Source organism: Corella eumyota, chromosome 4 (assembly GCF_963082875.1).
Source record: "Corella eumyota chromosome 4, kaCorEumy4.1, whole genome shotgun sequence".
Lineage (NCBI taxonomy): Eukaryota > Metazoa > Chordata > Ascidiacea > Phlebobranchia > Corellidae > Corella > Corella eumyota.
The window spans coordinates 568,944-581,914 of NC_137493.1; the positions used below are offsets into that span (position 1 = coordinate 568,944).

Below are 12,971 nucleotides of genomic sequence, written 5' to 3' on the forward strand. Positions count from 1 at the left end.
ATAAATAATGCATAAACCACGGATATCAGCTGCTATAATAAGCAACTAGATGGAAAGAAATCAATAACAGGTTTTAGTTAAGATGTCAGGGATAAAGAAATTTCCCAATTTTCAAGATTTTACTAAAAAATGCAAAAATTGTCGGATACCTTTATATCGGATGTTAAATAGAGATTATGACGTCATGAATGGATCTATTGTTCATAGAAAGATAAACAGATAAGAAGATGTTTGTATATTTACTAAATCTTGCGTCTAAAGTCAAATGTTAGATTTAAAGTTCAGAGTAATAAATTATTTTAAACTCCCAATAAAACTCATGTTGTAAATTTTATGAAGCTTCGTTATTACTAAATGGCTTCAAAATATTTAAAATTCTAACTTTAAATTCAACAAGTTAAAAAACAAATTGTTAAAAATTTTATTTTATTTTTTGGCATAACAAAATGCAAATTAAATTTTAAAAACAGAAAAAATGTTAAAAATGTTTCAAAAAATAAGGTTTATATTTCACTGACCTAATTAATGTTAAAAATATAAAAAAAACTTTGTAAGGTTCACAATCTTTGCGAAATATTTGATAAATTTTTCGAATTCCTATCGAAAATATTTCTTTAAACAATGGAAAATCGATGCCATCGCGATTTAAACAAAACAATTCTGTTTATTTTATTTTCGTAATTCGAGAACTCGATTTAATTCACCTTTGTTCAAAACAACAAAGTCTTTTGTGACGTCATAAATAACTTTCGAGTGTTTACTTCATCATCTTTACCCTTGCTGATTGTATTTTCATTGTTACGTCACAGCAAATTAACGCGCGAAAAACCGACACTGTAATGATATACTTCTATCGTGACGTCATAACATTATATTTATGCTTTGTAATGACGTCATAAAATATAAATTTAATGTGATGCATGAGTGCGTTTATGCCACGCGTCGATCACGCATTTACCGCGTGAACAAATAGTTTTAATTAATAGACGACCTTTATTGCTACTTATGATGTCATAAACCAATTACAGTCTCGAGTTTCAACAAAATCTAAAAATAGAAAAGTTCGAGCTTTTAACATTTTTCTCGGTTTTGAATTTCTGGAATTTTGTTTCAAAATATTTTTAAAACTAAAAACTTTTATAAAATCACAATCGAGAACAATCGAGTACTCGCCACTTTAATTGTGACGTCACAAGCACTCCATAAAATAGTAAACATTTATAGTTTACATAAGCGCTTGGGCGATAAATATTTGTTAATAGTGACGTCATATTGGCGGAGTGTTACGTAAAAGAAATGGACATCACGCACTTCCTCAGTTGTGGATATTTCTCTCAACTTTATTTTTTTAGATTTTAAATAAATTTAAATTTAATCAGGAAATGTGGTTTGTTTGAAGACAAAGTTGGATTATTACGTCATAAAACAATGAGTGACGCGACAGACAACAGGTCTGTGATGCGGAGGTTATTGGCAGAGAAATACCGAAATAACGAGGACCACGCGAATGAATACATCGAAACAGCGACGAGATTGGACGCTTTGTGTCGCTCCACGCTCGATCCTCGCAACAACAAAAGAACAGAATTTAACAACAGACTACGTCACGAGTTTAATAGTGACGTTAAGTCACGTGACAGCGTTGACGCCAGACTTCATGAAAACAATGACGTGAGAAGGCCGCGCGATGACGTCAGACTCCCTCTTCCGTCGTACGAGGAAGCTAAGATCGAATCAACTCGATGTCTCCCCGAGCACCTAGTGGCAGGAATTCCGGTCGTCTCACCCCGGTTCCGGTTGAATGAACACGCGCAGATGAACGGTCATCCGAAGTCGAACAGTACCGGGGAAGAATATTTATACACAGATCACGTGACCACGCATAACAGAAGAGGAGGTCGGCGGAAGAATATCCCGGTGAGATCGAACTCTTTACATCAGAACAAAGTGTCCGACCGCAACGTCATCACCGAGGGACTTTCCCTACAAAATGTCAGTATGAAGCGGACGGACAGTCAGACGAGTGTCCGATCGAACGGCGGAGATTCATCCGCGTATCCCTCCGCACGCCACACCGCGAGCACCTCAACGCCGCTGCAGAAAACAGGGAAAGTAGATCCTCAAGAACAGCGGAGGTATTCATTACATGGATATCAGGGAAATACCCCAAGTCGAAACGAGGTAAATTAATTTTATTTTATTTGAATTTTTACACATTAATAATGAAAGTAAAAATAGTAATTAACAATTAAAAAAAAAATTAAAAAAAAGTTAAATTTAAATTAAATTTTGTTTGAAAACTTGAAGTAAAAAATTAAATTATTTAAAATTGTGTTTTCAAATATAATTAATTACCGCTTTTAGTTAAAAATAATTCTAGTAAAATAAAAATCTTTCAAATTCCAATTGAATGTCGCACAAAACATAAAAATAAATTTTATTAAAAACTTTGAACAAAACTTTGAACAATTAAATTTCATGAATTTCAACCAAAATTCTTCTCCAAAAACTTGAAAATAGTTCGCTTGTTAAAATATAGCCCGGGGGCAGTCGGGCATAGCGAAATTTTTAAGTTGTTACTTCATATCCTCACCCGCGCATTTCGGGCATTTTTGTAAAATTATTTCGCGGAAAATTTTCCATTATTAATTCTGATTGTTATTGTTGAGCCATTGTTGTTTTAACAATAAATAAACCAAAATAATAAAACAATGAATCGAACAATGGTGATGGTAAAAAAACAATCGACGAATTATTTACGACATTCCAATCTATTTATGACCTCGTACAAGGTTGTGACGTCATAATCTATGTCGCGGTGTTAAAGTGAGGAACAAATTGAAACGTCACGGCCGAATGGTTTGCCATTATCTCTCGCATTCTTGTTGTTTTGTTCGTTCGAACCTTAACTCTTTGGTGACGTAACAAAGGCGAAACAATACAACATCGCGATGAAAGGGTGCGCCAAGACACGCTTGAACTAAACGCAGCGAAGCGTTAAAAGTCGTCAAGTCGAACTTAGAATCGAATCATTCGCAGATCGGCACCTCGGTAGCGCGTTGTGTATTATGACGCACAATCGTTCGGTTATAACGTCATTTTTGCAGTACAATGGATTAATTATGACGTCAGTATATGTATTTAGTTTGAATTAACACGGGCGTTGATTAATTAGGGAGTGGTTTAAGCAGGTGGAATAGCCACAAAATTTAAAATTGAAAAAAAAGTTTTAGAAAAAGAAATCAGATTTTTAATTTTACTTTTTTAAACTTTGTAATTAAATTAATTTGTTAAAAAACTTGAATTTGTTGAATTTGTTAAAAAACTTAAATTTGTTAAATTTGTTGAATTTGACCTAATTTAGAATTTTGGTCGAAGAGCGAAAATTTTTCTTTTTTTAATTTTTTTTTGTTGTTGAGGCCCCGGGCCCGCTGCAAGAATTTATTTAAAATATTCCGAAAAATGCGTTAATTGTCAAATTGTTTACAAAATAATTTATGTTTGTGACGTCAGGATTTAAAAAAGTTTCTAAATATTCACAGAAAAACAAGCTAAAAATATTTTTAAATTTGAAACAGAAAAGTTATTTTTGTTTGTTAAAGTTGTTAATTTTAACACCCGGAGTGTGAAAGTAAACAAAGAAACAGCGCGACTTTAAACTTCGATACTTTTCAAGGTGTTATTTCGAGTAATTATCGCTTTATTTTGCAGAAAGTTGTGAATAAATGTCGATAAAATCAGACTACATCGCAGACTATCGACAAATTGTTTTATTTTTAACTCAAGACAAGAGTCTAGTCCGTTCTCGAGGGAATTAAAAGTTTAGGAATCGTTTGTGTAACAAAACTTCTAATAAAACCTAAAATTTTAACAGGAAACCTAGGATTTAAAATTATTTGGAAACCCTAGGAGTAAATAATTTGGAAACCCTAATTTTTCAGGATTTATCTGAAGCCTCCCCGATGTCCCAAACCACCACAACCCAGTCCCCTTACCTACGGGGTGTCGCCCCTGGGTACTACACCCCCATGACGCCATCGGGACCACAGAACCCACCTTCGTCACCACATATGACGTCATTAAACGCGAATTCCCCACATATGACGACAATAAACGGACAGCATATGACGTCACACGGTGGGAATAATTCCCCGCCCAGACCCCCGCCTCCTCCTTACCCAACGGGGATAATAATGCAAGGAGCCACTACCCCACATGAGGAAGGGGGATGGGGTCACCCCGCAAGACCCAATTCCCTCGCGTTGGGGAAACTGAGCAAGAAGAAAAACTCAAACGGGTGAGTTGGAAAACCTAAACTTTAAATTATTTTGTTTTCTTTATTTAATCATTTTTCTAATTTTAGAACCGGAAGTACTCGAAACAGTCCGAGTGTGACGTCACCGACATCTTCTACGTCATTTGCAAGCACACCCCGGGGAACCCCCTTTTACGCTGGGACCCCAAATACGGCACAACAATATCATTCAGGAAATACCCAGAATCACCCTCACCAACGACAAACAAGCGGGGGAAGTACCATCGGGGGAAACACCTACCTTAGAAGGTCACAAAGCGGAAGTAGTGTGCGCCCTCCAGCGACCACAACCCCTTCGTACCCCCCGCCGTTCACTCCCGAGCCAAACATGAGAAACAACTACCCCCAAGAGAGTTACAACATCAACAAAAGCAGTAGTATGACGTCATCAGGCAGCGGGGGCGCGCGGGGCATCGCCCGAAGACGAAAACGGAATAATTCGTCGAAGGGTTCGTACGCGAATACCTCGGGTTCGGGGTCAAGTAGTAACGGGGGGAGCAGACCCAACAGCACGGCCGACTTAACCGAGAGGCTGGTTGGAGAGAACGAGAATTGTCGCGAACGACTTCAGAACGCTTTGCACAAACTTCAGAAATTTGAAAACGTGAGTTTGTTACTTCTTAAAATATGTGAAAAATAGATTTTTATTATCTCAATTACGTAATAAAGTATCAATCTTAAAGGTCAAAAGTTTGTTAACTCTACTTAAGTTTAGAAATAATTTTCATAGCACAAATATTTAATTAATTCCACAAAGATTAATCATCGATATTTATGAATTGAATCCAACCCAACCACTTTATTTTATGACTAATAACCTTAATATTTCACTCACCAATCTACTCAAAATATAAAACTCAACGGCTGTTTAACTCATAGAAATACCAAACTTATGACGTCACAATGTTATATTGTTACGTACAGATTGAAATCGAGTTACAAAGGATACAAGAAGAACACAGAGCACTTAACGTGAGTGCGAATAAGCGAGCCCAACTTGAGTCCGAGCGAGTTTCACAACTTAACTTAACGATATTGAGTTTAACTCAAGACAAGGAACAACTGAAAGGTAAGAAACCCAGTTTAGTTAACCTAACAAAACACCAGTTCTAACTGTGTGGATAATATATAAAAATGGGATTTAAAAGACAAAATAAAACTCCACAAAATGTAAAGTTTAAACTAAGTTTAACATAAGAAAAATTTTAAGTTTTTACATTAAAGTTTTAATGTTACTTTAGCTAATTATGCGAAAGACTAGGTCAACACTATCCACAATACTAGAATATTTAAACTAGGCTTGTAAAGTTTTTGTTATACCAAGAATTAATGACGTAATATATCTTCTCAAGCGTGACAAAAACAAGGGCAGTGACCTAGTTGTGGCCGTGACACAAACTAGTCACAACAGCACGCGTGATTGCAACCAACGTAGTGTCTACAATACGCGCCAACTCGGATCGAATTACCGAAATTCCAGCGTTCTAACAAGCCGTAACCAGACTCAATTAACGCATTGCTGGCATTTAACCCTTTCACCTTACTTGACTTGAACTTTAAACGTGTACAGCGGGCTAAGGGTTCGAATCGCATTAAGGCTGTAGGCTAAATTCTGTTTAGTTCAACCTTGTAATCAATTGGAGCCCGAGGCGAAAGGTTTGGCGTTTAATTCCAACCTCGAACAACTTAACAAGATGATCGCCACATTCGCGGAGGAAGCGATATTAAACACTTTGTTAATTATGACGTCACACTAACGATGTGCGAAAATTATCGCATTTTGGAATTTTTCCCTCCTTTACTTCTATTGATAGTTAATTATGACGTCATAAGAGTTATGAGCATTCCAGAATACCTCTGTGGGGGTTCCATATTTATCACTTTCGATACCGCGTCGACGTAACTCAACCGTGTTTGTGACGTCATTAAACCCGCATTGTCGACTTGGAATGTTTAAACATGCAATAAGTTGATCGATGTGGTCACGTGACTTTTAAATATTATTACAGCCGCGCTTCACGTGTCATAATAAATCGCACAAAGCCACTGTGACGTCACAAAAGGTTATGATGTTTTTTTTTAAATATTTTCAGACGAGGTGACGAGATTGAACGAAAAGTTGGAAACCCTGAATATTGTCTCGACCAATCAGAAGGAAGAAACCATAGAAACTAGGGATAGTGACGTCATTAAAGTGTATGAATATAAAAGTAAGTTGTTTTGTTATTACGTCACAATGATTTATTGTCTCCTGCATCGGCGAGACTGGCAATTAAATCCGAAATAGAAAACTGCGGTTCAAGTAACAGCCGGCAACTTCAAGGGTCACGTGATCCCGTTGATCTATCACGTGACCAGATAAAACTTATCACGTGACTCAGATAAAACTTGAGTTCGTTGAACCAAAGATTTATAACTTTTTAAATTTAAGAATTTGATTTTACTGGAGTGAAAAAAAATAGTGAAAAAAAAAAAAGTTTAAACTCGGTTTAAGTTTTAACTCGGTTTAAGTTTTAACTCGGTTTAAGTTTAAACTCGGTTTAAGTTTTAACTCGGTTTAAGTTTTAACTCGGTTTAAGTTTTAACTCGGTTTAAGTTTTAACTCGGTTTAAGTTTTAACTCGGTTTAAGTTTTAACTCGGTTTAAGTTTTAACTCGGTTTAAGTTTTAACTCGGTTTAAGTTTTAACTCGGTTTAAGTTTTAACTCGGTTTAAGTTTTAACTCGGTTTAAGTTTTAACTCGGTTTAAGTTTTAACTCGGTTTAAGTTTTAACTCGGTTTAAGTTTTAACTCGGTTTAAGTTTTAACTCGGTTTAAGTTTTAACTCGGTTTAAGTTTTAACTTGGTTTTGTTTTGTTATTTTCTAATTATAAAATATTTTCCCCGCATTCATCTAATTATCGGGTTCACAATAAATTCCACCGCGTTATTATGACGTAACAAGAGAGATAATACGACGCTTGTGTGTCCAACTTGCCGCTAATTACGAGGTCGTTGGTTGATGATTAAGAAAAGAACACCTGGCAATAAAAAAGCGAAATAATTAAAGTTTTCGTATTAGTGTTACTCAGTTATTATTCAGGTTTTTTCCATAGTTTAAATTCTTGTGGTTAGCTTCGACTAATCGCTGTGGTCACGTGGTTAAAAAAAGCGCGTAAACAACTCGGTCACGTGATTTTCTCCTTGAAAATATTTCGTAGAAAATTAATCTTTGATTTTTTTCTCAAAAAAATTCGAGAAATTTGAACCAGGATTAGTAGGCGCCTAAGTTAAAAAATATTCGGTGAGCAGATGTTGCTGGTGTCAGCAATTTTATATTTTAAGTTTAAATTTATATTTGCCCTTCTTTACCAGCCGCCTCTGCTTAGATCGTGCAATGTCAAAACATAACAAAATTTTAACAGGATGTTTAAATGAGTCATTTAAACTATTTTAAGACCACAAACAAAATTGTTTTCATTTTTATTAAATAAAAAAAACGCCATTTTTTACTGATTATTCATAATTTAATCATAGTCAAAAATTTGTTCAAAATATTCTGTTTTGTTTGTTAGAAAAATTAAATTTTATCAACTTTTTTTTAGATCGTAAAATGGCGGAGCGACAACGCCAACTAGAGGAAGAACTAGATGAATATAAAGAACAAGTCTCGGAGCAGTCGCAAGATATTAGGGCACTGACGTCATCACTCGAAACAGCGGAATCGACGATTTTGTCACTGAAGGTAAAAACAAAACTTAACTTGAAATTTTGTTTTTTTAAATCAAATAAACTTTTTAAAAACTTTATTACAATTTGTTGTTAAAATCCCTCCCAAAACATTTAAGTTTTATTGATTTCAATAACTTAGCCTCCCTTTTAAGTTACATAGCCAAAATTTTAACTATTTCCCTCCTACCGAGTTTTTAAACTTTTAAATTTACAGGAGAAACTTGTAGACTCCAGGAAAGTAGATTCCAATACAACCAAGTTGTCGGATCAACTCAGTTCCTTGCTGAGAATCGTCGAGGAACGGGAAAATGTTGAGAAACAAATCCAACAAAATATTAGCGGCAAAACTCAGGTAAAAGTTTTTTTTGTTTTAAACTTTAACTAAATGCGCAAATTTTCGAAGTTTATGTTCTCCGACATAGAAAAATATTATTTGAGACATTTTAAATAGCCCCACTAGAAACTTAAGTTATTTTTTAGTGTAAGATGGTTAACTAAACCCAGTTTTTACTCAAATCTTTCTTTTATTCACTTAACTTTAAATTTAACCAAGTAAGCCATTATATTTATCATATCACAATACGAGATTATGACGTCACAGTGGCATTTTAATCTGACCGCTATTCACACAAGTTTGTTATCGCTTAAGCGGATGAATATCAAGAGTTAAGCGGATTTATATTAACTTGGTTTTATTTTCCCACAGCGCCCACTTACTTCTACGTCATCGAACGACGAAGGAATTAGCGGAATGGATACAAGTGACGTCACACAAGAGTCACGTGACCACATGTTGAAAGTTAAAGCCGAAATGTTGAAGGTAAATTCTAAAAAAAAGTTAAAAAAAATTTTTTTTGGTAAAAACTTTGTTCCACATTGTAACACCATTGTTTGTTCACAGTGGCAGCATATGTACATGGAGCATACAGTGTTACGTCACCTCCAGAACAATGGAAATCATCCTCGATTGTTTAAAACAATCAACAAACATCGACACGCGGTATCTGACCCCGGGTTCAACAATTCAACAACAATGAGCTTCGACAATGTCGCAACAATGGGGTTTGGTTCAACCAGAAACATCAACAATGAACTTAACAATGGAAATAACAATGACCTTGACAATGAGTTTAACAATGGAATAAACAATCGGGTTAACAATGGGTTTGAAGGACCCAAGATCAAAGACAACTTCTCACAAACCCCACAAAGTTTGAACGAAATCCAGGAAACTTCCGAACCTAAGAAAATGGCGGAAATCGACGAGAAAATGGCGGGGGCAAACAACATGGTGGATTGTGGGTTACAAGTGGGTATAGACGGGGATTCCCCTTCGGAGGGGTACCATTCACAACAAAGTTCGGGGTCACCCACCCCCAACACCGAAAAGTCAAACAACTTCCCCGGAGATTACCCTAACTTGAGACGTAATCAATCAGCTGATGTGCTGACGTCATTAGACTGTAATTGACGTTGACTATGACGTCATTATAGGATATTTACCAAGAAGTTCTTGGTATATTGGACGCCGCGTGCGCGATAATACAAACGCAACTAACCCCATTATACTATGACGTAACGACGTTGCAATGTGACGTAACAACGTCGTGATGTTTATAACGTCACAAAGACCTCTATAAAGTTCCACGTGTTTGCCAACACACATTTTTTTTGTAAATTATTAACCTCTGTGTTCTTCCGCGTGTATTCTTCCGCCCCAAGTGGTTCAAAGTTGTCCCATGTTTCTCACAAGTGCAATTTCTTTTTCATGGGTTACTTTGCAGTATTTTCGGTCTATTTTCTTGCCCCTTGTTTCAAAATATAGGTGTATATTCATCCGCGCCATCACACTAAGTATTAAAGGTCACCCTTGAGCCGCGAACCGTTAAGGATTGGTACTCGAGCGCTTTTACTTTTGCTTGTTGAGTTTTGACAACGATTCGTGCGCACATGGTCGATAAATGAATACAACGGCACACGAATTGCAGTGAAACTAACAAAGCCTCAATCATTTAGTGTTATTTGCTTTATTAATAAACTTAAAAAAACAAACTCGTGTGTGATTGAACAAACGTTTTACTATGACGTCATAGAGGAAATCTCGATAACAGACAACAATATTGAGAGGAAATCTTAAGAACGCGAAACAGAGATGATTTTAAGCCTATTGTGAGTCATAAGTTTAATGTCGTTCAAATATTTAAATTGAGACAAAATTATGGAATTTTTTAAAATTAGAAATTCTTAACTTATCGAGTGACTAAACCTTTTAAGGTCTATTATGAAGTCACAATGTACCACGTGACCTCCAAAACTTGTTGTTGAAATACACAAGCTCCTCCCACTTTAGTTTGATTGACAGCTCAATTAAAATATTTGGCAAACAAATATTCGCCTGACCGCTATGCTCTATAAACCGCGAGGTAGTTGAATTGTGACGTCACAAAGGAATGTGCGATATAAATACCCGAAATATTTAGCTCCACAGCATCATCTCGCGGTAACAAAAATTGGCATTTATTACAAAAAAAAAACTAAAAATTTATTTTGCTAAAATGATACACAATAAAAACACAAATATAAAAAGATTTAAAAATCAAGAAACAAAAACTAATAAAAATATTTATTTACTTTTCCCTTTTTTCTTTGATTTATGCTTTTTTGAATCTTTTGATTTTTTTTTCTTTTTTTTCTGCTTATCTTCTGAATCGCTGGAGTGTTTTCGCTTTTTTCTTTTTTTCTCACTTCTCTCCTTTTCCACCCACACTGCCTTCTTCTTTTTATTTCTTTCTTCTGGTTCAGAATCAGTGGAAGATTTATCTAGGACCTGTTTTAACCAATTTAATCTGGTTCGTTGATCTTGTTTCTCCTTGCTGTTGATCAATTCGTGCATCGGATCTTCATAAATCTTAAATTTTTTTAACAATTAATTAAATAAATGATTAACAAAATTAGTGCATAGAATAACCCAAAAGCAATTTGTTTATTAGAATTGTTTAGAAACAATGGATCAATTGTTTTTACTTCTCTAAATTTCTCTAAAGTTTGGTTTCCAGATTTAAACATCGGACATTCTCGGTCACCAGTTCTGTGTCCGTAGTTCTTACACCTCCAACCTACAGTTAAAATAACTTAAAATGAGATTGAAGTAGAACTTAAAAGTAGATTGAAACTTAAAAGTAGATTGAAGTAAACTTATTTAAACTTTAAACTTAAAAGTAGATTGAAGTAAACTTAAAAGTAGATTGAAGTAGATTGAAAATGAGATTCAAGACAAAAATAGAAATTACTCAAATTTGGGAAGTCTGAATAAAATGCCTAAGATCTAATTTGACTCACAGCTAAATAAATGGCTAATTTAATACTGTTTTAAAGTCACAAAATACAGAATTCTTTTTATGCCTTTATAAAACTTTTCCAACTGTTTAAAGTTTGTTGAACTCCAGCTTATAAAGTTCTGTATTGGCAATTTTTTTTTTATCTAAAACCTAATAAAGTTGGTGTTACTAAACACAAAAATGGCATTAACTTTAAATAATTCAACTTACTTTTTAAGTTATACAACTTTGAAAAAATTTAATTTAAGAAAAAAAGAAAAGGGTAACCCTGTTTGTGATGACGTAGAAAGTACTAGCTTGTATACATTCACTGTGCTACTTGGTACTTTCTACGTCACGAAAAATATGGTAACATAGATTTTAATGTTCATCAAGTACCACAGACATTTTTTAAAGGTTGTAAAGCCATTTTATGATTTAGTGTCAACCATACTAACGTGCTATATACATCACTTACAAAATTGCAAAACTCTCCAATATAACACTTTAATAGAAAGTAAATTGTAACAGAAAATGTCCAAACATAAATTAACCTTGATAATAACACAGAACCCATAGAAATAAAATTACTTACATTGCATTACTTTCACCTCCTTTCCCAACGGCATCCATAATCCTTTAGATGGCGCATTTGCAAGGAAGTCTCTCGCTTGTTTGTTTCCAGCTGTGTCCGGGATGCTCTCCTCCGGTTTCTCCTCCTCCTCTTTAACCATCCCTGGAGGAGCATGCTCATAACTACAGCAACAAAAAAATCATCAAAAATCACCTTATATAGTCGGATGGTAAATCTTTCTAATTTTTTTTGTATAAATTGTAAAAAAACGACATCATGGTGCAGTGGTAAGAACACTTGGCTTTACTTCTTGTGGTACTGGGTTTAATCCCCACTGCTCCCATGCTGTAGCGCTCTTGAGTAAGGCGCTAAGGTATAAACTTCTGCGTGACTTAATGTTTAAATCATAAGGTCGATCACATATCAAGGATAATTAAATATAAAAAAAAATAATAATTAGTTTTGATTAACCGGCAGCGTGGTGTGGTAAGAACACTTGCCACACCACACATGAGATTGTGGGTTCAATCCCCACTGATCTCATGCTGTAGCGCCCTTAAGGAAGGCGCTATAAACGGTATGAACTCCTGCCGAGTCAGTACTTAATCAGCAGCTTAATTATCGGGCAATTATAATCTATAATATCCCAAACTGCCACAGGCAACTCGAGACTGGGTCGGGGTAACAGATGTTACTCTATGTTTAAGTTGCGTATTCGACTTTCCCACATCGAGGATAAAGATATATACAAAAAAAATAAATAAAAAACAATCACTTTTTACATGCAGACATGGCAGATTTAAATTCTCAACTTACAACGTTTCAATGTGCTTCAGCTTCTTTATTAACTCCTTTTCCATCTTGTATTTCAGATAATAATCTTAGATTTAATCTTTAATTAAAATAAAACTTAAACCGACTTAGTTATTTTTGGTAATGCACGAATGTGTTTACATCACGTGGGCCAAAATAGGCACAGGGTTTTCAAATATATATTAATACGCGTGTTGTCAAATATAAATTTTAAAAATTAGTTTTTTTTAATAAAAAAGGTA

General features: G+C 34.9%; 2 protein-coding genes across 2 annotated transcripts; one reads left to right on the forward strand and one right to left on the reverse strand.

Moving 5' to 3' along the window:
• Positions 1–1,356: 1,356 nt before the first annotated feature.
• LOC145750260 (uncharacterized) lies at positions 1,357–10,433 on the forward strand. The gene is made up of 9 exons (XM_082566251.1): positions 1,357–2,181; positions 3,942–4,297; positions 4,364–4,919; positions 5,240–5,384; positions 6,409–6,525; positions 7,899–8,038; positions 8,240–8,377; positions 8,732–8,845; positions 8,927–10,433. Exons 1-9 carry the CDS (start codon positions 1,429–1,431, stop codon positions 9,494–9,496), a joined length of 2,889 nt encoding a protein of 962 aa, XP_082422377.1. The 5' UTR covers positions 1,357–1,428; the 3' UTR covers positions 9,497–10,433.
• Positions 10,434–10,547: 114 nt separating this feature from the next.
• Positions 10,548–12,871, reverse strand: LOC145750261 (retinitis pigmentosa 9 protein-like). Its single transcript, XM_082566252.1, has 4 exons — positions 12,733–12,871; positions 11,938–12,098; positions 11,050–11,141; positions 10,548–10,933 (listed from the first exon to the last, which is right to left on the reverse strand). The coding sequence occupies exons 1-4, from the start codon at positions 12,774–12,776 to the stop codon at positions 10,649–10,651; spliced, it is 582 nt and encodes a 193-aa protein (XP_082422378.1). The 5' UTR covers positions 12,777–12,871; the 3' UTR covers positions 10,548–10,648.
• Between the last annotated feature and the right edge of the window lie 100 nt (positions 12,872–12,971).